General features: G+C 42.1%; 1 protein-coding gene across 2 annotated transcripts in view; it reads right to left on the reverse strand.

The window, feature by feature from the left end:
- The window catches only part of PSMD14 (proteasome 26S subunit, non-ATPase 14), a 190,818-nt gene that overhangs the window by 36,156 nt on the left and 128,757 nt on the right, over positions 1 to 25,905 (reverse strand). For both annotated transcript variants that reach the window (XM_033946246.1, XM_033946247.1), the window contains exon 7: positions 10,574 to 10,681. In XM_033946246.1, the coding sequence (XP_033802137.1) occupies positions 10,574 to 10,681 (108 nt within the window). The remainder of the gene's footprint in view (positions 1 to 10,573; positions 10,682 to 25,905) is intronic.

Raw genomic sequence — 25,905 nt, forward strand, 5'->3', positions numbered from 1 at the left:
AAAAACATGACAGGTTCATCCCCAGCCTGTCTCATCATTTTGAATTCCCAGGCACAACTAATACACATAGGCCCAGATTCTCTAAAAGTGCGTCCCGATTTTAGGCAGCTGTAGGCGTCCTACAGCTGTCTAATCAGCCAATCGGGATGCACGTTTAAAAAAAAAAAAATGCTCCCCAGGCAGGCCGCCTATATTGAAGGCGAGGGCCCGCAAGACACCTAGGCCCTGATTCTGTATAGGACGCCCGGGAGAGGCGTCCTATTCAGAATCGGCCTAAACTAAACCCCGATTCTGTAACCGGCGTCCATGTTACAGACGCGGGTTAGAGAATCGGGTTAGATTAGACACGGCCCGCTACACTTATCGCGGCAAGGGATCTCTCTGCCGCTATAAGTATAGCGGGCCGTGGCCCCTGACCGATCACTGGCAGGAGGGTGCCCAAACCCTCCTGCCCGAAGACGCACCCCCCCCCGACACTACCGCCCCCCCCGACATTATCGATCCCCCCCCGACAATATCGGTCGCTGGCAGGAGGGTGCCCAATCCCTCCTGCCCGAAGACGCACCCCCCCCCGGCGCTAACAACCCCCACTCCACCAAACCTGTTCTTACAGATGGGTCTTGCACGTCGAGCAAGCAGGCACGCCTCGTCGAAATGAGGCGGGCCCGCCCCTTCCCGGCCCATCCCGCCGAAGCCTAAGGTCTGATTGGCCCAGGCTCTAGAAGCCTGGACCAATCAGGCCTTAGGAATAGCGGGTCCGCCCATCCCTACTAAGTCTAAGGTCTGATTGGCCAATCAGACCATCCCTACTAAGTCTAAGGTCTGATTGGCCAATCAGACCATCCCTACTAAGTCTAAGGTCTGATTGGCCAATCAGACCTTAGACTTAGTAGGGATGGGCGGACCCGCTATTCCTAAGGCCTGATTGGTCCAGGCTTCTAGAGCCTGGGCCAATCAGACCTTAGGCTTCGGCGGGATGGGCCGGGAAGGGGCGGGCCCGCCTCATTTCGACGAGGCGTGCCTGCTTGCTCGACGTGCAAGACCCATCTGTAAGAACAGGTTTGGTAGAGTGGGGGTTGTTAGCGCCGGGGGGGGTGCGTCTTCGGGCAGGAGGGATTGGGCACCCTCCTGCCAGCGACCGATATTGTCGGGGGGGGGGGGGATCGGTAATGTCGGGGGGGGGGGGGGCGGTCGGTAGTGTCGGGGGGGGGGTGCGTCTTCGGGCAGGAGGGTTTGGGCACCCTCCTGCCAGTGATCGGTCAGGGGCCACGGCCCGCTATACTTATAGCGGCAGAGAGATCCCTTGCCGCGATAAGTATAGCGGCCGCGTTTACTTACAATGTAGACCAGCATTTTGCTGGCCTACATTTTTAAGCTTCTCATCTACTAGGGAGACGCGTAGGGCCGCCTAGGTTCAGCCTAAGGCCCGCCTAAGGCCCTTAGATGAGCTTAGGCATCTTGCGGGTCTCCCTAGGCTCCCGGAGGCGCCTTCAGGCCTGCCTGGGGAGCATTTTTTTTAAAAAAACGTGCATCCCGATTGGCTGATTAGACAGCTGTAGGACGCCTACAGCTGCTTAAAATCGGGACGCACTTTTAGAGAATCTGGGCCATAGTGTCTGCTTGTTCACTTTTCCATCCTTAAAGGGCTGTACCTATAAGAGATTCCTTGATAGAACATTATCTTTCCAAGTAGGCAAATGGAACAAATGTCTAACCAACTTTATCTCAAATGCACTTTCTTACCAAACTTTTAGGAAGTCAATCAAAACATCTCTTTGACAAATTTCTCTGACCCCACTTCAACCTTGATGTATCTCCAAAACACCTTCAGATAAATTTGACTAACCGTAACATGCTAATGTAATTTTGAAAGTTTTCTGTAATATCGCTGTCTGTATTTAGTCTCTTCCTCTGTAAACCGCTTTGAACTGTTTGTGGTATTGCGGTATATAAAAATAAAGTTATTATTATAATTTATTGTTATATTTACAATCCTTTTGATAAGCTCAGGGAGAAAAGAATCTTTAAATCGGCACTGCCACCTACTTTATATAACATGTGTAGAGCAGAGTTATGGAGTAAGAAACAAATATATTTCTTTGGGTTCAGTTTTGCTTTTAAACTGCCTGCTTTAAAATATTCAATGAAAGTTCTCTGTTTACTTATACACAAAGATTTCAGATGTTGAAAATTTAATGAATATTTTGGAGCTTGTTCAAAGAATCAGAAAAAAAAAGCCTAGGAAAGTGAGGCTAAAATCCAACTTCTCTTATAGATGCTCCTTATGGATTTTGGCAAGATATTTCACCCTCTATTACTTAGGTACAAAGTAAGGGCTAGATTTAGGGCCTCTTTTAACAAGCCAAATAGAGTGGGCCAGCGCAGTAAATGTACCAAAACCCATAGGGACTGAATGGGCTTCAGTACATTTGCCATGCGACACTTGCTACTAAGGCGTGCATTAAAAAAGATCTATACTAAACAATGCATGTTAATATGAGATAACACCCTTTAGTAAATCTAGCCCTTAGTCAGTAAGGACCATATTCTAAAATAGAGCCTTAACTTAGGCACTAGTAGGAACCCTACCAGCAGCTAAGTTAATTCCAAAATGCTGTTTAAAAGCTGACTTATTCAAGGCACTGGTGCCCATAAAAACAGTGACAGAATAACGCCTCCTGAGGCGCTTTACAGTGCCTAATGCCACTATCGGTGTGGCTAATGCCAGAAGTGGCATTAGGCACCATAAAGCGCCTACATTGGCACAATTCATGTCAAAGTTATGCGCCAGAAATGTAGGCCTTGAAAAACCTGGCCTACATTTCTGGCGCCTACCTTCGCTAGAAGCGCAAGTCTCTAAATGGCACCATTGCGTGCTTGACACGTGATCGGTGGCCGCTTTTAAGGCGGCCACCAACAGCACCATTGAGAGAATTTGGGCCCAAGTTCTTTGTGGCAGCGAAATATGTACTCTACCTAAATTGTAACAAATTGAAGTTGAGTCTGCAAAAACAACTAAATCCAAAATCCAAAACCAAAAACAGACAGGATTCTCAACAAAACATTACTCATATTGATTACTGAGCTTCATCACAAAACAATTTTTGTATTTTAAAACTATACATATAGCTGTTATGGTAGGGGTGTGTTCTTGGAACAAATTGCCTCTGGTGAAAACTGAATTCTTTGCAGGTTATGCTCATCTTTATTTGACCTATCAAAAACAGAAACGTGATGGCAGATCTCTCTAAGAGATCCCACGTGCCTACCCCACACTTTATTGAATTCAGATAAGAATATAAGAATAGCCTTACTGAATCAGACCAATGGTTCATCAAGCCCAGTAGCCCGTTCTCATTGTGGCCAATCCAGGTTACTAGTACCTGGCCAAAACCCAAGGTATAGCAATATTCCATGCTACCGATACAGAGCTTTCCCTGTGCCTTTCTCAATAACAGACTATGGACTTTTCCTCCAGGAAATTGTCCAAACCTTTCTTAAAACCAGCTACACTATCCTCTCTTACCACATCCTCTGGCAACGCGTTCCAGAGCTTAACTATTCTCTGAGTGAAAAAATTTTTCCTCCTATTCGTTTTAAAAGTATTTCCCTGTAACTTCATCGAGTGTCCCCTAGTCTTTGTAATTTATGACAAAGTGAAAAATCGATCCACATGTACCCGTTCTACTCCACTCAGGGTTTTGTAGACTTAATCATATCTCACCTTAGCAATCTTTTTTCCAAGCTGAAGAGCCCTAACCGTTTTAGTCTTTCCTCATACGAGAGGTGTTCCATCCGCTTTACCATCTTGTTCGCTCTTCTTTGAACCTTTTCTAGTGCCACTATATCTTTCTTGAGATAAGGAGACCAGAATTGAATGTAATACTCCAGATGAGGTCGCACCAAGGAGCAAAATAGGGGAATTATAACATTCTTAGTCTTGTTAACCATCCCTTTTTTAATAATTCCAAGCATCCTATTGCTTTTTTGGCCGCCACCACACATTGGGGGAAGATTTCATCATATTGTCTATGATGGCACCCAGATCCTTTTCTTGGGCGCTAATCCCCAAGGTAGACCTTAGCATCTGGTAACTATGATTCAGGTTATTCTTCCCAATGTGCATCACTTTGCATTTGTCCACATTAAATTTCATCTGCCATTTGGACGCCCAGTCTTCCAATTTCCTAAGGTCCGCCTGCAATTTTTCACAATCCGCACGCGTTTTAACAACTTTGAACAGTTTAGTGTCGTATGCAAATTTAATCACCTCATTCGTCGTTCCAATTTCCAGATCATTTATAAATAAGTTAAATAGCACCAGTCCTATTACAGACCACTGTAGCACTCCACTGTTTACTCTCCTCCATTGAGAAAAATTACCATATAACCCTACCCTCTGTTTTCCATCCAATAACCAATTCCTAATCCACACTTTAATTTTCTCAGGAGCCTCTCATGAGGATCTCTATCAAAAGCCTTCTGAAAATCTAGAAGCACTATATCAACAGGCTCACCTTTATCCACATATTTATTCACACGGTATTCATACGGTATTGTGGATGGGAAGACTGGATGGGCCATTTGGCCTTTATCTGCCATCATGTTTCCGTTACTAGGGATACCCCAATCAACATCTGGAATGTTAAAATCACCTATTAGTAAAACTTCTCCTTTTTTAGATATATTCTGAATGGCTACTATTAAATCTCAGTCCACTTCTTCCATCTGTGAAGGAGGCTTGTATATCACACCAATGTAAATATATTTACCATTCCTTCTTTCCAAATTGATCCACAGTAACTCTTCCTTGCCCTGCACATCTTGCAATTGTGTGGCTTTCTTCCTACCCTGTCTTTCCTGAACAGATTATAGCTCAGTATAACTACATCCCAGTCATGATTCTCCGTGAACCACGTCTCCGTGATCGCCAGTATATCCAACTCGGCTTCTTCCATCACAGCTTCTAGATCCAGAATTTTGTTTCCCATACTTCAAGCATTAGTATATACTTTTTCCAGACATTGCCCTCTTTTATCATCCTTACAGAGGTATTCAGTGATTTACTTACCTGAGGGCTTATACTCACCCAGGGGTTTTGATGATCATGCCCCATCGCTTCTAGTTTAAAGTCCTCTTCAGTAGATTAGCCAGCCTGCTCCAAAGACACTTCTTCGATAGATGCATACCATCCTTGCTTATCAGCCCTTGGAATACATGTGCATGATAAAGTACACATCTCAAAAGCTCATTTTAATAATGTATTATCTGAATGCTGGCGCAAAATTAGATTATATAATTTGAAGAGTCCAGTTGTGTCCAGGACCAATGATTCCTAAAACTAGTATTATAGAATGGAATATACTGAAGTCCTCCACTTGAACTGACAGCTTACTCAGCTTAAAAGACAATACCAACCCTGCAGATTGAAGAGATTCAAATTATGGTTTAAGAAAAAAAAAAGAAAAGAAAAAAAAAAAATATCCCAGGAGTGTTCTGTTAAGTTACTCAGTTTAAAATGCTACAAATCACTTCAACTTTTTAAGAGCTGGTATACCTGTCAAATATTTTAAAAACAAGTCAATGAAGTCAGTCATGTCCAAATTTATGAATAAAGACTTTTAGTTGGATCATTCTTGGTGAAAGCAGTTCTTTATTCTAATGTCATTGACTTGGTAGCTGTTATCATCGTGGATACACTTTTCCGGTTCTTTTGTGGTGTGGCAAATATTTTTTTAAAAAAAACCCCAAAAAAACATCCATCTTATTGTTGACTTCCAATTAGCATTAACTTCTGGCAGAAATACTGCATTATACTCACTATGACAGGAGACAGAGATGCTACTTAACCTTTTGCAAAAATAATGAAGCAGTATGATGCTATGGGGTTTAGAAGAGAGGTCATTACATATAGGCTAAAAAGGTCCAGTAATATATTCTCTTGAAACATGCAAGTATGGGCTTGTCTATACCCAACAAAAACAAGGGTAGTTATTTCATACTCATTATAATTTGCAGCTTTCACCAATTTTTTATCCAAAAATGATAAGCACTACATTGCAATCTTTGAAGCAGCAAATCTTTTCTATTCGAATATTTTACAAACCGACAATTATGTTAACAAAATTCTAATCTGCAGAAAACTGAACATTACTTTGGTTGTTTGGTCTGATAGGCAATGGTCTAACCATAGCTGGCTTTCAAAACCACAATTCCCAAGGCATTTAACTGAGACTAAAATAAGTGCAGTTTCCTATTTCAGTTCTATGCTGGTTACTATTTTGCTTTATACTGAATAACCTGTATTTAGCAATACGAGTGCTACATTTTTTGTAATTAATCAACTTAGAAATAATTAAGCTGAACCAAATTGCAATTAGCAGCATTTCAAATATATTTTGTAGTGGGATAAAACAATTACCCAATAACAGAGGTGCAAGGCATGAGGAAAAGACATTACAGAACATGTAATATCATATTTTTCATAATAATGCTTTTAGTTTCAAGAATAAGGACTCAAGACTATTGAATCTGTCAGGTTTCTGAGAAAGACAGGAAACGTCCAATTAATAATAAATAGGATAAATATGTATCGTATCTGATATATTTATTTATTTAGTATTTATAGACCACTTATAACCCAAATATTTCTCCTTATCTGTCTTGGTGGGCTCACAATCTGACTAATGTACCTGGGGCAATGATGTTAAGTGACTTGCCCAGGTCACAAGGAGCTGCGCTGGGTTCCTGTGGTCTCATGAGACTGCAACAGGAACTTGCGGCAGGCATTTTTGATCACGGTTCTCACATGGCAGGAACGCAGGAAGATCACTCCTGCCCTACTTCACTGCTAGACCACCAGGGCATTAAAGGTAAGGTCCCCAGGGGTAAGGGAGGTGGGGTGGTTTAGAATCTGCTGGGACAGGATGCAAGAATGATCGCTCCAGTCCTAGCTCACTGCTAGACCACCAGGGCTTCAGGCAGACCTGTGGGAGGCGAGGACCTGATTATAAACTCCCATTTTTGAGCCATTTTTTGGCCCAATAATCTTGGCTTATATTAGAGTACATATGGTAATTCTGCGATTAATGTATTAATTATTTAGAAGCTGACCAAATTGTGGTTTCAGTGCCAAAACTGGCCCAAAATCCATTTTCTGCCTAGTTTAGGTTTTGGCTAAAAGGCTACAGCCATGTTCAGTTTTAGCTGAAACTGCATTTTTGGTGGAAGCTGAAAATTTGTGCTTTGTCCCATTTGTCTCCCCCCCCCCCCAGGCTTACTAGTCTGTAATTTCACCATGGCCTATGGACTTTTTTTTAGGAAATTATCCATACCTTCCTTAAACCCGCTAAGCTAACTGATTTCACCATATTCTCCAGCAACAAATTCCAGAGTTTAATTACACCTTGTATGAAGAAAAAATTTCTCCAGTTTGTTTTAAATCTACTACTTAGTAGCTTCATCGCATGCCCCCTAGTTGTAGTATTTTGTTTGGAAAGAGTAAACAAGCGATTCACATCTACCCTTTCTGCACAACTCAGTATTGTATAGACCTCTTATCATATCACCCCTGAGCTGTCTCTTATCCAAGCTGTAGAGCCCTAGCTGCTTTAGCCTTTTCTCATAGGAAAGTCGTCCCATTCCTTATATCATTTTAGTCTCCCTTCTATGTAACTTTTCTAATTCTTCTATATCTTTTTTGAGATACGGTGACCAGAATTGCACACAATATTTGATGTGCGGCCATACCATAGAGCGATAACAAGGGCATTATAACATTTTCATCTTTGTTTTCATTCCTTTCCTGATAATTCCTAACATTCTATTTGCTTTCTTAGCCGCCAATGCACACTGAGCCGAGGGTTTCAACGTATTCTCAAGAATGACACCAAGATCCTTTTCATGATCAGTGACTGCTAATATAGAACCTTGCATCATGTAGCTATAGTTTCGGTTCCTCTTTCCCATATGCACCACTTTGCACTTGCTCACATTAAACGTCATCTGTCATTCTGATGCCCAGCCTCCCAAAGTCCTCTTGCAATTTTTTCACAATCCTCTTGGGATTTAACAACTTTGAACAGTGTGTCATCAGTAAATTTAATTATCTCACTAGTTATTCCCATCTCTAGATCATTGATAAATATGTTAAAAAACAGCGGTCCCAGCACAGATCTCTGGGGAACTCCAATTTACCCTTTTCCATTGAGAATATTGACCATAATAGTACATTATCTCCTATCCTATGATTTTCTAAATTCCTCAGAAGCCTTTGATGAGGAAAGCCCAAAGCTGACAGAGTAGCAAGTTGTAAATGCTGTGCTGTTGACACAGAGAGAGTGGAGGAGGAGAGAAATGCTGCACCCACTAGGGGAGAGGCAGGGAAGGAGCCTGAAGACCAGGGGAGAGGAGAGGAGATGCCAGGTCATGGGGAAAGGAAGGAAAAAAAAGATATGCCAGACCATAGAGCGGGAGGGAGAAATGCCATAGCATGGAGGGGGAGAGATGCCAGGGCATGGGGAAAGAAGGGAAGGAGACAGAGATGCCAGACAAGGAAGAAAAGAGGGAGGGAAGGAGAGGAGATGTCAGAGCGTGGTGGGTGATGGGAAGAGGAAGAGAAGGAAGGGAAGGAGAAGAGAGAAAAGCCAAGGGCATGGGGAAGGGAAGGGGACAGATGCCTATCACGCTTTAGCATAAGCAGAAACTGTGGATGACTTCTAAGACTTGAGAAGAGTGCCCAAAATTACATCAGAATAGCCTATGTTCTAAGGCTGCATGCTCAAGAGCAAGAGCAAAGTTATTTATTTAATTTGTTTTCTATCCCATTGTCCCCAAAGAGTTCAGAACGGGTTACAGGTTAAACATAAATAATCTCAGTACAAGTTTATGATACAAGTTTTTATCCTAACTGATATATACCATGGTCTAATATTAATAAACATAATACATAGTTTACTGGTTACAATTTGCCATAGTTATCCTTAACAGTACAAAGTTTTCAGTACAAGTTTTATACATGCAGATTGGACCCTGCGCAAGAAGGTCTGGATGGGCGTACAATTGAAGGCTGCAACCTGTGCAAAAATGTATCAGATCTGCATACCACGGTCTGCAAGGCCAATCTGGAGCCACCAGAGTGACGCGGTCCGGATGACCCAGACGATCATGGACCAGGGACAAAAGACATACAGGAGAAGCTCCTGAGGCCATGGCTACACTAAAGCATCAAGTCCCTCACTTCCAGGCTCGGCTCTTCGACTGAAGAAACGAGACGCTTTCTTGTTCTTTGCTGTGGTATTGAGATTGAAATGGGGCTGACCCCAGTGCCTCACAAAGGTCTGGAATGCCACTGAGGACAAGGCCCACTCGCCAGGATCCAAAACCTATCTGCTGAGGAAGTTGGCTTGAACATTGTTGACTCCTGCCACATGTGCTGCTGTTAGCACCTGGAGGTGGCATTCCACCCACATAAAGAAGGCGGACTTTCTGAGCCAGAGGCATGCTTTTGATCCCTCCCTGGTGAATTGACATAGGCTACTTCTGTCGCATTGTCTGAGAAGACCCTGACCATTTGGCCATCCGGAGTCTTCTACATTAGCATCAGACTCAACTGAATGGCTCACAGATCCAACAGGTTGATTGATCATTTCCTCTGGCAGAGTGCCCAACACCCCTGGATGGGACAATGAATGCAGTGGGCTCCCCAGCCCTGAAGGCCAAAGGAGCTGGCTGTTCCAGAAGAGAAGAAATATGGGCACACAGTTTCTGCTTGCATGCTTCTGGAAGATAGATGAGGCCCTAATTCCCAGGATGTCCAAGTGTCGATAATCGAAACCGCCTTTCTGGACATCTAGGTGTAGAGTTACTTGGTGGGTGGGCTAGTGAACCATAGAGAGGAGGACACAGGCCCATAAGGCACTCTAACCACAACATCTATGGTATTAAGTATGAGTTCATCAAAACCCACCCAAACTCTACAATACTGCCATACAGGTGCCTCCTGTAGCCATAAGGACTATTGGGGTGGTACACAGGTAGGTATAAATTATAAAGGGGTTATGATGAGACTTACATCTGACACCCTTTATGTGAAGTCCACATCAGTGCCCTCTAAGGTACCCCACTGCTCTGATAGGATGTCTATGTGGCAAATCCATTATAATGCTGGTCCCTCCCACATCCAAATCACCTGGATTAGGACATTTTTGTATTAAAAAATGGCCAAAAAGGTTAGGCGTCCTAAAGGACAAAACATCCAAATAGGTCATTAAAAAAAATAATTTAGACATCTAGCAGTTTCGAAAATGGCTGTTTCTCCACCCCAATATTTAGAAGCCTTGCAGGATACATCCAAAGTCAGACTCAGACACATTGTCAAAAATGCCCTTTCACAAGTCTAGACTTCAGGATACTTCCTCATTTCTTTCTTAGACAGTGTTTTTCTGGCTGCGGATGGGGGTCTGCTAAATAATAGAGGTACGACTGTGGAAAGATATGCATGTGAAGTGTTCCAAAATGGATCCTATCACGCTCTATTACATCACAATGATTTAACATTTTATTATAACCTTACCTGGATAGATGGCTTGTTTAAGTGACCCAGATTGGAAGTTGTCTGTCTTGGTTCATGCCCCAACACCATCATATTAGCATTGATCAATCTAAAGGCATCTATAACAACCTGTAGAGAAAAGGTGTTGTCAGTTTCTTTTTTTAATGTTGAAAATGCAAGCAATAGTCCAAGACAATGGACAAGATGTAATCTGCTCATTTTTTTTTTTTTTTTTTGGGGGGGGGTGTCCAGAAAACCATTTAATTACAATTAATTAAAAAAAAACAACTGCTGAGTGAATCATCAGCATACCATCATCTAATAATATATCATCAAAACTTGTTATTTCTTTGATATATTTATCTTTAAAAGCAAATCTTCAACATATCTTTGTTTTCTAATGGTTGGGATAAGGTCATATAGTCAGAAAATTATATGTTAAATTTTATAATTAATTGGAAAGAAAGGGGTTTAACATACAATAACAAAGTGAAACAAGAAAAGTGGTCAAGAGGTAAAATGGATCAAATTTTATTCTGACAGAAAGTTATGGATTTTTATAAAGTTGAAAATTCAAGTGTTCATATAATTAGAATGTGGAATCCAGTGAATACATCTATTTTAGATTAAATGGCGTTTTAGAAGAAAATCCTGTTCCTGATTTTCAGAAAATTTTATTATATTAAAAATAACGTAGGAAATTGGAAAGATATTGGAAGAAAGTAGGTACTGAGGAAGCAAGGATTAATTGGAGAATTACGATTCTAAAGTATAAAGCTAAACAGCACAGTTACTTACAGTAACAGGTGTTACCCATGGACTGCAGGCAGATATTCTCATATGTGGGTGACATCATCCACGGAGACCCGGTACGGACAGTAATAAAAGTATACTGTCACTTTAAGTTTTAAGAAACTTTGCGACTGCCTGCACCTCGCTTGTGCGAGTGCCTTCCCGCCTGATGTAGGCTCACAGTACCTCAGTTCCATAAGCAAGCTAAGAAGCCAACCAGGGGAGGTGGGTGGGTTGTGAGAATATCTGCCTGCTGTCTCTGGATAACACTTGTTATGGTAAGTAACTGTGCTTTATCCCAGGACAAACAGGCAGCATATTCTCACATGTGGGACTCCTTAGCTTACTACAATGGGATGGAGAGAGTATTGGTCATTAAGAGAATAAATTTTGGAATACTGCTTGGCCGAAGTGAACATCCTGTTTGGAAAGGATTGCAGACAGTAGTGAGATGTGAATGTGTGAACTGAGGACCAAGTAGCTGCTTTACAGATTTCATCTATAGGAGTGGAATGTAAGAAAGCAACTAAAGCTGCCATAGCTGGGACTATAGGCTGTTACATAACTCCCGAGCTGAAGCTCAGCCTGAGCACAGTAGAAGGCAACACAGGCTGCCAACCATATGGAACAAGTTCTCTTGGTTACAGGCCGACCCAAACTATGAGGATCAAAGAAGAGGAACAGTTGAGATGTTGTATGTGGATTAGCTTGTTGAAAGTGATAAGCCAAGGCTCGTTTACAGTGCGAGACATGAAGAGCTGTTTTTCCAGGGTGAGAATCAGGCTTGGGAAGAAAATGGAAGCACAAATGATCGAGTCCAATGTAATCCCGTGACTACATTCAGTAGGAATTCAGGATGGGAGCAGAGAACTATTGTATTCTGGTAGAAAGCTTAAAAGGTGGGTCAAACACCAAAGCTTGAAGCTCACTCACTCAACGGCACGAGTGATGGGGATTAAGAAATACCACTGTGAAAGTGAGATAGACAAGATGAGTAGAAGACATTGGCTGAAATGGAGGTTTCATCAGTTTGGCGAGAACAACAATAAGACCCCAAACCAGTGGAAACAGTTTGAAAGGTGGTTAGATATTGAAAATCCCTTCATAACCCTGGGAATACAAGGATGAGCAGTTAGAGAATTTTTGTTGACTGGCATGTGGAAAGCACTGATGGAACTAAGGTGAACTGTGACTGAAGTGGGTTTAAGATCCGACTTGGATAAGTGGAGAAGAAAATCCAACACTGAATATATGGAGATGGATGAAGCATCCTGATGATAAAGAGTACACCACGATGAAAACTGTGTACACTTCTGAGAGTAGCACTGCTATGTAGATCACAGTTCTTCAACCGCCAGTCCGCAGACTGGTGCCGGTCCTCAGAAAATTCCTGCCGGTCCGCGCAGGACCGGCAAGATCAACATGTTCAATTTCCTGCCGGTCCGCGCAGGACCGGCAAGATCGAGGAGCACAGGGCCGGAGAGATAATGGGGAGCCTCAGACTGTGCTTTCTTCCCTTCCAGCAGCTCTCCTTACAAGCGTAGCGATTCAGGAAGGAAGCCTTGGAGCTTTTGCTGAGTCGGGCCGCCTCTGATGATACAACTTCCTCTTTCCTCAGAGGCGGTGCGACCCAACAAAGGACCCGAGGCTGCCTTACTGAATCGCAGCGCTGGCAAGTAAGGAGAGTTGCTGGGAGGGGAGAAAGCTGCTGGGCATGATGAAAAAAAAAGGGACAGCTGTTACTGGACCTGGAGAGGGAGGTGAGATGCTGCTGGGAGGGGAGGAGGGAAAGGAGTCTGGGAAGCTGCTGGATAAGTGGAAAAAGGGACAGCTGCTACTGGACCTGGAGAGGGAGAAGGAGAGATGCTGCTGGGAGGGGAGGAGGGAAAGGTGTCTGGGAAGCTGCTGGATAAGTTGAAAAAGGGACAGCTGCTACTGGACCTGGAGAGGGAGAAGGAGAGATGTTGCTGGGAGGGGAGGAGGGAAAGGAGTCTGGGAAGCTGCTGGGCATGGTGAAAAAAAAGGGATAGCTGCTACTGGACCTGGAGAGGGAGAAGAAGAGATGTTGCTGGGAGGGGAGGAGGGAAAGGAGTCTGGGAAGCTGCTGGGCAAGGGGAAAAAAGGGACAGCTGCTACTGGACCTGGAGGGAGGGAGAAGGAGAGATGCTGCTGAGAGGGGAAGAGGGAAAAAAAAGGGAAGAGAGTTACTGCTGGACAGGGGAGGAGGGAAGGGAGAAGAAAAAAGGAAGGAAATAGCTTGCAGGGAGATTAGAGGAGGGGAAGGGGAGAGACAGGAATGAGATGGGAAGGGGGGTCAGCAGAGAAATTGAGAGGGATAAATATGCTAGATCTGGTGTAGGAGAGATAAAAATGAAGAGAGCAGTGAAGCTGGAATGAATCGTGTAAAAAGGAGAGAGGGGCATAGGCTGGATGGAAAGGGGAGGGGGGCATAGAAAGAAGACAAATACCATATGGAAGGGGGAGAGGTCAGACAGTAGATGGAAGGGGCAGATGCTGGATTGAAGAGACAGAGAGGGCAGACGCTGGAAGGAAGAGAGTGAAAAGAAGATGAAAGCAGAAACCAGAGACAATAAAAGGTAGAAACAAATAATTTTATTTCTATTTTGTGATTAGAATATATCAGATTTGAAATATATATCCTGCTAGAGCTGATGTTAGACATAACTGGGGGCTGCAAAGTCCAGGCAGTGGCTTAGGGCTCTCTCTGACCGGGGGGCAGTTGCCCTAGTTGCATTCCCCTAACCCTATCCTTGCTATGTGTGACTGCGGTATTCTGTTAGCATTCTGTAATAATTTGGCTTATTCAGTTTTCTTGATAGTAGAGGGGATATATGTGAAGGGGAGGGGAGACAGGGGTTTTGTTGATCTTTGCTCTGTATTATTTGTATTTATAAAATGACAATTGTACAGAATATTGTTTCTTTTTATACTTTAATAAAATATATTCAGTATACAATCATAACTGAGGCTTGTGCGGATGGGATCAGATGGTTTGCGAGGACCGAGCTCGCAGAGACGGGTGGGGTTTTAAAATTTCAGTCCTAGTAGTTTGCCGGTCCACAAAATAATTTTTTTTTCCCCGCCGGTCCATAGGTGTAAAAAGATTGAAGAACAGTGATGTAGATGGTTTTCCGGATATATCCAACATGATTCTGACAGGATTTGAAAATCAGCAAATGCTGAGGCTAACCCGGGAGGCACCAAGCTGCCAAGTACAAAGACTGCAGATTGGGAAAAATTCAGTAGAATTGCATCTACCGTTAGATGATGAAGAGAGAATTGTCTGGAACTGAAGTGAGGCAGTGTGTAATTGTGGGGGAACAGAAATAAGTTTATCTGAGTTCCCCAGAAGAGAGAACACCTGACATCATGCTGGGAAAATAAAGCGTCCACTGATGTGGGTGAAGAAATCTCTGAGCATGTCGCCAGAATATTCTGCGCTCTTGGACATAGAGAGCTTTTGAAATATGTTTGGAGCATCTGCTCATTCCAATCCTTTCGGTCTCTTGCAAAGGAATCAGAGACCCCATACTTTCTCCTTGATGTATACTAGAGGGATTTGAAAGGAAGATACTGTAGTGAAAAATCTGCAGCATATTGAACATCGCTTTGAGTTCCAAGGGGTGCAAGTGGAACTTCTGCATCTAAGTAGAGCTGTGACCTTGTGTGCGAAGATTACCCAGGTGAGCTTCACAAGTATAATTGGTAAGTTCATCAAGTTTCAAGTTTAATAAAAAATTTGATATGCCACCTATCAGTCTTCTAAGTGGTTTGTACATAATAAAAATAGTAAAATAGGGTAACCTACATTAAAACATACAGGACCTACTGGATCGATAGGATTAAGGTAAAGAAGTACATTATAAAATGGGAAAGAGAGCCATATAGGGAAAATACAAAAGGGAGGGGGATTCCATCTGATAACCAAAGCAGAAATAAAGATAATGTTTCAAAAGGTAAGTGCATTAGAGGTTGAATGCATCTTTAAAAAGAAACGTTTTTAGTTTTCCTTTGAAACGATCTAGCATGGGTTCATCCCATAGTTCCAGGGGTAATAAGTTCCAAAGAGATGGGGCTGTGACGGAGAAGTTTGTTGTTCGTGTAGTGCTAATAATATGGAGAGATGGAACTGTTAAAAGATTTTGTGATTGCGATCTCAGTGTTCTGGCTGGGGTGTAGGGAATCAGAAAATTGTTTAAGAATTCTGGCTGGTTGTTATGGAGTGTTTTAATGTTAAAAGTATGGTTTTATAGGTTATTCTGTGTGGAATAGGGAGCCATAAGGACATAAGCAGTGCCTCTGATGGGCCAGACCAGAGGTCCATCGCGCCCAGCAGTCCGCTCATGCGGCGGCCCATCAGGTCCAGGAACTGTATGATAATTCTCTAGTTATACCCTTCTATTCCCTTTTCCTTCAGGAAATCATCTAATCTCTTCTTGAAACCCAGTAGCGTACTCTGTCCTATCACATCCTCTGGAAGTGCATTCCAGGTGTCCATCACCTTTGGGTGAAGAAGAACTTCCTAGCATTGGTTCTGAATCTGTCCCCTCTCAATTTTTCCGAATGCCCTCTCGTTCTTGTAGTTTTCAAAAGTTTGAAGAATCTGTCCCTCTCCACCCTCTCCATGCCCTTCATGATCTTGTAAGTCTCTATCATGTCCTCTCTAAGTCTCCGTTTTTCTAGGGAAAAGAGCCCTAGTTTCTCCAATCTTTCAGCGTATAAAAGGTTTTCCATACCTTTTATCAAGCGCGTTGCTCTTTTCTGAACCCTCTTGAGCATCACCATATCCTTCTTAAGGTACGGCGACCAATATTGGACGCAGTACACCAGATGCGGGCGCACCATCGTCCGATACTACGGCAGGATAACGTCCTTCGTTCTGGTTGTAATACCTTTCTTGATAATACCTAGCATTCTGTTCGCCTTCTTAGAGGCCGCTGCGCACTGTGCCGATGGCTTCATTGTTTTGTCCACCAGTACCCCTAAGTCCTTTTCTTGGCTACTTTAACCCATTACCAGCCCTCCCATCGTATAGCTGTACATCGGGTTTCTGTTTCCTACATGTAAGACTTTACATTTCTCTACATTAAACTTCATCTGCCATTTATTTGCCCACTCTCCCAGTTTGTTTAGGTCCCTTTGTAAATCTTCACAATCCTCTTTAGTCCTAACCCCACTAAAAAGTTTTGTGTCATCTGCAAATTTTATAACTTCGCACTTCGTCCCTGTGTCTAGGTCATTAATAAATATATTGAACAGCAGCGGTCCGAGTACTGACCACTGCGGAACACCACTCGTGACCCTTCTCCAGTCCGAGTAGTGGCCCTTCACTCCAACTCTTTGCTTCCTGCCCGACAGCCAATGTTTGATCCATCTATGTACGTCTCCTTCCACCCCATGGTTCTTCAGTTTCCGTAGTAGGCGTTCATGGGGTACCTTGTCGAAGGCTTTCTGAAAATCCAAGTATACGATGTCTATGGGGGCCCCTTCGACCATTTGTTTGTTAATTCCTTCGAAGAAGTGCAGTAAGTTCGTTAGGCACGATCTTCCCTCTGCAGAAGCCATGTTGGCTTGTTTTCATCAGTTTGTTCCTTTCTAGATGCTCATCAATGCTGTCTTTTATCAGCGCTTCCGCCATCTTCCCCGGGACCGAAGTCAGACTTACCGGTCTGTAGTTCCCCGGGTCTCCTCTCGATTCTTTTTCAAAGATGGGTGTTAACATTTGCTATCTTCCAATCCTCCGGGATCACCCCTGTTTTAAGGGATAGATTACAAACCTGCTGTCGTAATTTCGCTACTTCTTCCTTTAGTTCTTTAGGGTGGATTCCGTCCGGGCCCGGAGATTTGTCAGTTTTTAATCTATCTATCTGCTTGAGTACGTCTTCGAGGCTTACCTCCAAGGATGTTAATTTTTTTGCTTGATCTCCTTTGAAGATTTTTTCAGGTTCCGCCACGTTGGATGTGTCCTCTCTTGGTCAAATTTTTTTGCATTTTCAATAAGTTTTATTGCCATGTTTTGTATAACTTGCAAGCGTCTGATTTCTTTCTGCATGATGCCTTTATATAGTGAGTTGCAGTAATGTACTAATATGTTCAATGCAGAGAACATATTAATCAAAGCCTATAAAAGCATTTTTGAATGACAGTACTGATTTGCTGGTGAAATGTTAATTTACTGTCCAGGATAACTCCCAGGAGCTTTATACATGACACTATGCGCAAAGGGGAGTTAAGACTGATGGGTGATTGTAGTTGCAATCCTTCTTTGCAAGGGAATAATATTGTTGATTATTTTGAGATATAGAGCACTAACATGTTTGTTTGAAGCCAGTGATTTATTTTTTTTCCATTTTTTGGTTGATGTCCATAATTTCACTTAGGTTGTTTGTTTCCAATGGGTGAAGTAACTGGAGATCATCGGCATACGCAAATGGGGTAAATGTAATCTAATCTAATCTTCTATTTCTATGTCGCACATACCTAGGCAGGCTCAAGGTGACTTACAAAGAGAAGAGAGAGAGTGTGTGTGTGGGGGGGGGAAGAGAGGGAGGGGAGGAGAAAAAAAGGGGGAATATTTGGGCAGGGGAAGATCTGAGAAGTTCAAGTGTCAAAGAGGTTGGTTTTCAGTTTTTTCCGAAATGTAGTGTAGCTGGGTTCTGTTCTGATCGTTTCAGTGGTCATTCCAAGTTTTCACTCCTAGGAAGGTAAGCATGGAGTGAAAAATTCACTTGTATTGGAGATTGACATAATGTAAGTAAGGGGGTCAAAAAGATATTGAATAGTAGGGGGTGACAGGATAGAGCCTTGGGGGATTCCGTAATTGGAACTATGACTTTCTGAGTTTGAATTATTATAGTTTACTCTGAAGGTCTTTTCTGCACAATAAGATTTAAACCATTCCAGTACTTGGTCAGTGACTCCAATGGATTCTAGTCTTTGCAATAATAGGGTATGGTCAATTGTGTCAAAGGCAGCTGAGAGATCTAAGGAAATGAGTAGACCAGATTTGTGATGGTCTATGTGGTATAGTATTTTAGTTGTTAATCCTATTAGAGAGAGTTCGGTGGAACGGTGTTGTCTAAAGCCAGTCTGATTAGGGTGTAGCGCGTGTTTTTTCTACAAAATCTGAAAGTTGTGTAAAGACTATTTTTTCTGATATTTTTACGAGAAATGGGATGTTTGCAATTGGCCAGTAGTTGGATGGTTCTGACATTTTCCCCTTATGATCTTTGATAATCAGATGTATTGTGAATTCCTGCAGATAGGCTGTTAAAGACAAGTTTGTGGATGTGTTCTCCAAAGATCGAGAAATGTCTTTTTAGCAGTAAAGGTGGAAATATGTTGGAACTATTACCTTTTAAATTTAGGGATTGAATGACACGATGAATATCCACTAGTTTCGGGAGAGAGAAACATGAGCATTTTGAGATAGGTACCTCAGTCATGTTGTGTGAGATGATAGTGCTGTTAGTTAATCCTGTTGATGGTATGTGTGCCCTGATTTCTTTGACTTTGTTTATAAAATAGTCCGCAAGTACTTTTGCGGAAGGTTGGCTGCCTGTCGGTCTTAGTTGTTTATTGTAATTAGTTAGTGCTCTGATAATGGAAAATAGTGTTGATGAGTTTTTAGTTTTACTGATTTTTTCTGAGTAATTTCTTTTTTTGCTAAATTGATCTTATGTTTATAGAACTTAGCAAGCTCTGAATAATTGTGAAGTGTGGTTATGTTTTTGTTCCCTCGCCATTTTCTTTCCTGCAATCTTAATTGTTTTTTTGAGTGTGGTAAGTTCTTCTGTGTACCAGGGGTTAGAATACATGTAGTGAGGGGAACAAGTTCATCGGGGAGAGTCTGGAGACAATTATTCCAGTGTTCAATTTGAGCGTCCATGGAACAGTTTGTATGATCCTCGGCGTTATATTGAAAGGTGGAAGTAATGGATGTTGTATCTATTTTACGGAGATCATGGAAAGTTATTGTTTTGTAAGTGAGAGGTTCTTTTATATTTTTTAAAGTGATTGTGAATGTAATGAGAGAGTGATCTGACCAGGGGACATATGTATTTGCAGTTGGAGAGATGACCTGGCCATTGGAATCAGAGGAGAGGACCATGTCCAATATGCACCTGCCTTCATAGGTTGGTTTTGTTATTTGAGGGATTAGTTGAAGATCACCAAAAAGCATGGTAAGTTCTTTTGTAAAGGAATTATTTGTATCATCGAAGTGGACATTGAAGTCACAAAGGATAACTGGATTATTTGTAATTGTGCAAAAGTAAAATATTAAGGATTATCACTACAGACTGGGGGGGAGGGCAAAGTAGAGTAGTAGAAAGTCAACTGGAGGATTGGAAGCTAGTTTAATTTGCAAGAATTCTAGGGGTGATTTGTTGGAGAACTGTTTCAGGTTGATGGGCAGATATGTCCAATAGATTACTGCTAGGCCTCCGCCTTTTTTTTTCCTACACGATTGCTGTGTTTATATGAATACCTCAGTGGGTTTCTATACGCAAGTTATGCTTCCTCTCCGTCAGATAACCATGTTTCTGTGATGCAGAGTAGGTCTACATTTTTTTGATGATGAGATCTTTTAAAAGGTGGTGTTTTGACTTTATAGATTAAGGTTAGAACTTTCAGATTTGAAAGAATTTGCAACAGCCACCCTATAGAAAAGTACGAAGAGTATAGCTTCCACTTACAAGTTGATGAACTGGAGACTAGTGAGACACCAGGAGCCACTGAGGTGCTCTACAAGGAAGACTTGTGAAGAGGAAAAATGGATTGTAGACACCATGTTTAAAGTGGGACTTGAACCTGTGTCCCTTGATCCAATGTCCACTGTACTAACTGCTAAGCCACTCTTTAAGGCTTGATTGAACCTACTGGCTTATATGGACAGAAGATAATAGACTTGATTACAAAAAGGAAGCAAATTAACTTGTCGTTTCTGAGTTAGGGGCCCTGCTCGACCTCCTCAGGGCGATCCTATGAAGTTTAGAGCTTGAGAGGGTTGAAATTAGGATTTTGGAAAACTGACTTTGAACTCTATGTTGAATAAAATAGCACTGGACTGTGGAACCCTTGGGCTCAATGTTGATGCCAAAACTATCAGGCACTTGGTAAACAGTCTAAGTGAAGATGCCAGGCCGAAGGGCAGAACTATGAAGTAAAAATGTTGATGGGCTAATCAAAACCACAGAAGCAGTCCAGCCACAGAAATAACTGATATGTGGGTATCTGTGCTATCTAGAGAGCATAGTTAATCATTTTGATCTAAAAGTAGCTTTAAGATCCCAGAGATAAAAGTTTAACTTTTCTTGAACTAGAAATGATGTGTATATTCTGTCATCTTTGGAATGAGAAATACCTGAAGTAGAACCTCTAATTTTTATGAGAAGGGGGTACTACCTCCTGGAGATAAAGCTGAAGCAGAGCCTTTATGTCCCGAAGAAGGGAAGTCCTGAGAGCTAAAAGTGGACTCTCCTGGATAATTTGGCTATATGTCGACAACATGTAAAAACAGCACCGTAACAGAATTGCGCTTGACAAAAAAGCTCCAACAATTGTGCACAGGACATATGCGTACCGGATTAAAACAGTAACTGTTAGCGCTGTGAGGAGGGGTTTGGGGGGAACCCTCCACTAAACTTAGAAGTGTTCGCGCTCTCGTTAGGGAGTGTGTAGGGGGGAATACCCCCCACTACGCTAAAAACTGCTGTTTTGCTAATTTCGGGGGGTATTCGGCAGTTTTTAGCGTAGTGGGTTCCCCCTCCCAACGGAAGCATGAACACTTGTAAGTTAAGTGGGATGGTGGGTTCCCCCCCCCCCCCACACACCCTCAGAGCACTAAACAGAGTTACTGTTTTAATACAGCGTGCATACGTCTTGCGCGAGATTGTTGGCGAGTTTTTGTCCAGTGCGGGAATGACGGGTCACTGTAAAAACAGTAACCATCCTTGATGACTGAGAGAACTCACAGGTTGGTTGTTATCAAGGCCAATGCTGTGGTAAAAATGAAGAGGACTTCCCATTGGTAAGGAAGTCGCTAAGAAGGAGAAAACAGAAGGTATGCTTGACCTAACACACAGAAGAATTGAGGCCTGAGCTTTCTGAGTGTTATTTTTGCTTCTTGTGCAGTGGCAGTCCAGAAGCAGAAGAATGCAGAAACATATAGCTGCTAATGTGAATAAAAATGCTTAGCAGAATGCTTCGATATATGAGGAGTAGGCCTTGGCCTTTCAAAGTTCATTGTCCATCTCTGTGTGGCCATCTCTATATAATCGCCAAAAAGCTCTTCCCTTAAACATGGGATTTTGGCTAATGTATTTTGGAGATGGATGTCTATATCAGAGGCTCTCTCTCATAGCTACTGACATAGGAGATGCTCTAGATGACAATTCAAAAGCATCATAGGCTGAACTTGATACATACTTTCTGGTCTGTAAAAAAGGTTGAATATTTTGCTGATATTCTGCAAGATACTCAGACAGAATATATTGCTCAAGTCAGGCAATTTCACTACCAGTTGCTTGAAATACAAAGACATGTAAAACTGTAAGTAAGGATCCTGCTTGTCAGCAAAATTCATAGTAAAGCCTTCATGCCTTGTAAGTGCTGAGGCAGAAACACTTGCACTGAAATATTTTTTAGGGCTGACACCACAAGGAATGATTGATGCTGAAGCTATGGTCTATCAAATCCTGGAGGAGAACAGATTCTGTAAATGGAATCTACTTGTCTTGGAGCCACCATGATAAAGGCATTTTGCAAGAAGTGTCTCTTTAAAAAATGCCATGGAAGGGTAACTTGAGAAGCTCTTTGGGAGGCTCAGTATAGTCCAAAGCGTCCAAGTATTCAACACTCGGTCCAGTGTCAGCTTTCAATGAGATATGTAGGGCTTTGCCCAACTTGTCTAATATATTTGGTAAAGACAAGTTCTTTGGAGAAGATCTTCTAGGAGGCGTTTTCTGTTGTGACAGTTCTGAAGGTATTCCAGAAAACTCAGAGCCAGATAAAGCTAGTGCTTCAGATTCTTTGGGAAAGTTTACATCGTCTTTGGTACCGATTCGGTGAAGCTGATGACAAGGATCAACGAGTATCCCTTTTACGCTTGAAAACATGAGATTGATGCGATGAGGACTGTCGTGACAAAAGAATGTTGATGCTTCGAGATAGTGGCTCGATAACTCAATGGAAGACTTTGATGCTATGAGCTAAAACCTCGATGTGAAGAACAATGCCTGGAGGTAGATTGTTGTCTAGATGGGGATGACAATGCCTCTAAGAAGATCCATGAGAAGTAGCCTGATGCTTCAATGGAGAGCCGACATCAGTACCTGGAGGCCTCTTACTGCTATGCTCAGACTGGGCTGGTACCTGTATGCAGTGCAATTTAAACATTGTACTAATCTCCCTCCTGAAAATATGCACCGGTACAAATGACTCAATAGCTGGTACCCGTGGTGCAGCAGGTTTAATCAAAAGAGGTAACCTCGACAAGGATGTATGTCGTAATGCACCAGTACTGATAGCTCAATTGCTGGTACCATCAGTGCAGCAGGTTGTCTCCAAGGATACACACCATGAAAGAGACAACCTGTAAAGCTAGAGAACTGTGGCGTCAGTGTTTGATCTACATCAAGAGACTCGATGCTATAGAGACCTGGAACGTTTACTGAGAACGCACCAGTACAGATGGCTCAATAGCCAGTACCCTTGGTGCAGCAGGTTGTCTCAAAGCGTGCAATTTCGATGAGGATGCACACCATGAAGAAGAGACAACTTGCGAAGCTTGAGAATGTTGGTGTAGATCTTTGGTCTGCATCAAGAGACTCAATACTGTTGAGACTCTCGACATTTGCTGGAAGTGGATGGCTTCTGAGCTGGCTTCCCTGATACTATTTGTTCTTCCGATGTCGATGCAATGCAGGAGTTTTCGATGTCGACGGTTCCAAAGATTTGGCAAAACATTCCTGAACTGAAGAGCTTGTCTTGTTGAATGTGACGGGCCTTGAAGGAGCGCTGTTGTAAGGTGTAACATCGAGCAGAAGACTCAGCTCGGTGTTTAGGACCCAAACACAGTAGACACCAACTATGAGAGTCGGCGGTGATAGAAAAAGGCCGCTGCACCTAGAGCACTTCTCAAAACCCGTTGATGGTTTCAACATAGAGGGAAAAGAATTTCATCAGCGAGATTATACTCAATGTAAAACAGAAAGAGACCCGCTGAGGAAAAAATCTGAGGCTGAAGCCCGAGTTTGAAGAAAAAAGATGAAAATATATACATATTTTTAAAATTAAAATTTCCATTTCTTTTTTTTTTTTTTTAGTAAAAAGAAAGAATACTGATAAGAAAAATGTATAGAAAAAAGATGTGAGAGTGGGAAAGCAATGCAGACTGAACAGAGTTCAGTCAAAAAAGTACTTTTTCACTCCACGGAAAACGAACTGAGGTACCGTGAGCCTACATCAAGCGGGAAGGCAGGCACTCGAACATGCGTAGGTGTGGGCAGTCGTAAAGTTTCTTAAAACTTAAAGGACAATACATTTTTTAATACTGTCCTACCGAGGCTTCTCCCACATGTGAAAATATGCTGCCTGCTTGTCCTGGGATAATAACAGTTACTAGAAGAGATTACTACTCCAACCTTAAAGGAGTGAAGCATATAGATAATAAATTGTTTTCAATCATTAATTTCTTAACAAAGGTTTATGATATTACACCTGGTGATAAATCAAATATTCCATTATCAAATGAGTTAGCTAACTATTTTAAACCAAAGGTAGAAACTTTGAGAACAAGGAATTTTATTAAAATCACTTCATAATTATTAATCTATATATATATAAAATCGGAGGTATGTATGCATGCATGTATGTATGTATGTATGTGTGTGTGTGTGTGTGTGTGTGTGTGTATGTGCCGCGATCACGCAAAAACGGCTTGACCGATTTGAACGAAACTTGGTATGCAGATCCCTCACTACCTGGGATGATATGTTCTGGGGGTCTCGCGGCCCACCTGCACACGTGGGCGGAGCTACAAACATAAAATCAGATTTCACCCATTCATGTCAATGGAAAAAATGTAAAAAGCTGCCATTCTCACAGTAATTCAAAAACGGCTTGACCGATTTGAACGAAACTTGGTATGCAGATCCCTCACTACCTGGGGTGATATGTTCTGGGGGTCTCGCGGCCCACCTGCACACGTGGGCGGAGCTACAAACATAAAATCAGATTTCACCCATTCATGTCAATGGAAAAAATGTAAAAAGCTGCCATTCTCACAGTAATTCAAAAACGGCTTGACCGATTTGAACGAAACTTGGTATGCAGATCCCTCACTACCTGGGGTGATATGTTCTGGGGGTCTCGCGGCCCACCTGCACACGTGGGCGGAGCTACAAACAGACAATCAGATTTCACCCATTCATGTCAATGGAAAAAATGTAAAAAGCTGCCATTCTCACAGTAATTCAAAAACGGCTTGACCGATTTGAACGAAACTTGGTATGCAGATCCCTCACTACCTGGGGTGATATGTTCTGGGGGTCTCGCGGCCCACAATTCTATGTTGCTTGCTCAGGGCTGGGTTCACCCAAGAATTTATATGTTCTTGCTCCAGGAGGTGAAACTAAAAATGTTGTTTATAATCACGTTTTGTGTTAGTTGTATTGTATTCATTTTGTCAAATATTTCACATTATAATTTGAATATTGTACTTTTTATTAAGCTGTAAAAAATAATTTCATTCACCACTATAAAGTATCTTTATTTGAATCCATTTACAGTGTTATTGCTATAATTAAATACCCGTGCAACGCCGGGGCATCAGCTAGTGAAGATATAAAGGAGTCATTAATTCCAGTGAATAGAGTTTGGTACTCTTTTCAAGAAGCCACAAATCAAAAGGTAGAAAAATTGTTTAAGAAATATATTAAGTCTTATTGTATACTAGTGTTTAAGCCCGTTAGATTAACGGGTGCTAGAATATATGTGAAAATTACTGAAAACTTAATGTGAGAGCTTTAATATCCATCATATGGTTGATTTATTTAAAGTTTTTATATTTTTTCTATTTGTTGCATACTTTGTGCTTAATAAATTGTTTTTTGTCCATTTTTTCTGCAAATCTGTATAAGTCTGAGTGTCTTTGTCTCTCTCTCCTTGTCCACTGTATTTTTTTTTTTTTTTTTTTCCAATCTGTCTCTTTAGCCCCCTGTCCTTCTGTGAGTGTCTGTGTGTCTCTCTGTCCTTGTCCTCTGTGGTGTTTTTTTTTTTGTTTGTTTTTTTAATCTGTCTCTTTAGCCCCCTGTCCTTCTGTGAGTGTCTGTGTGTCTCTCTCTCCTTGTCCAGTGTTCCTGTCCTTCTGTGAGTGTCTGAAATTTGTTTTGACAACTCTGGAAGCAAAGAAGAACATATATACCTCTTTACTTGCATTCAGGTTGGGTTGAGCTGCCACATTTGTTCTGGGAACATCACAAAGCTGTCTGCCTATATTTCTCCCCAGCCAATTTCCCTCCCTCTCAAGTCCCTGTGCA

Source organism: Geotrypetes seraphini, chromosome 5, assembly GCF_902459505.1.
Source record: "Geotrypetes seraphini chromosome 5, aGeoSer1.1, whole genome shotgun sequence".
Lineage (NCBI taxonomy): Eukaryota > Metazoa > Chordata > Amphibia > Gymnophiona > Dermophiidae > Geotrypetes > Geotrypetes seraphini.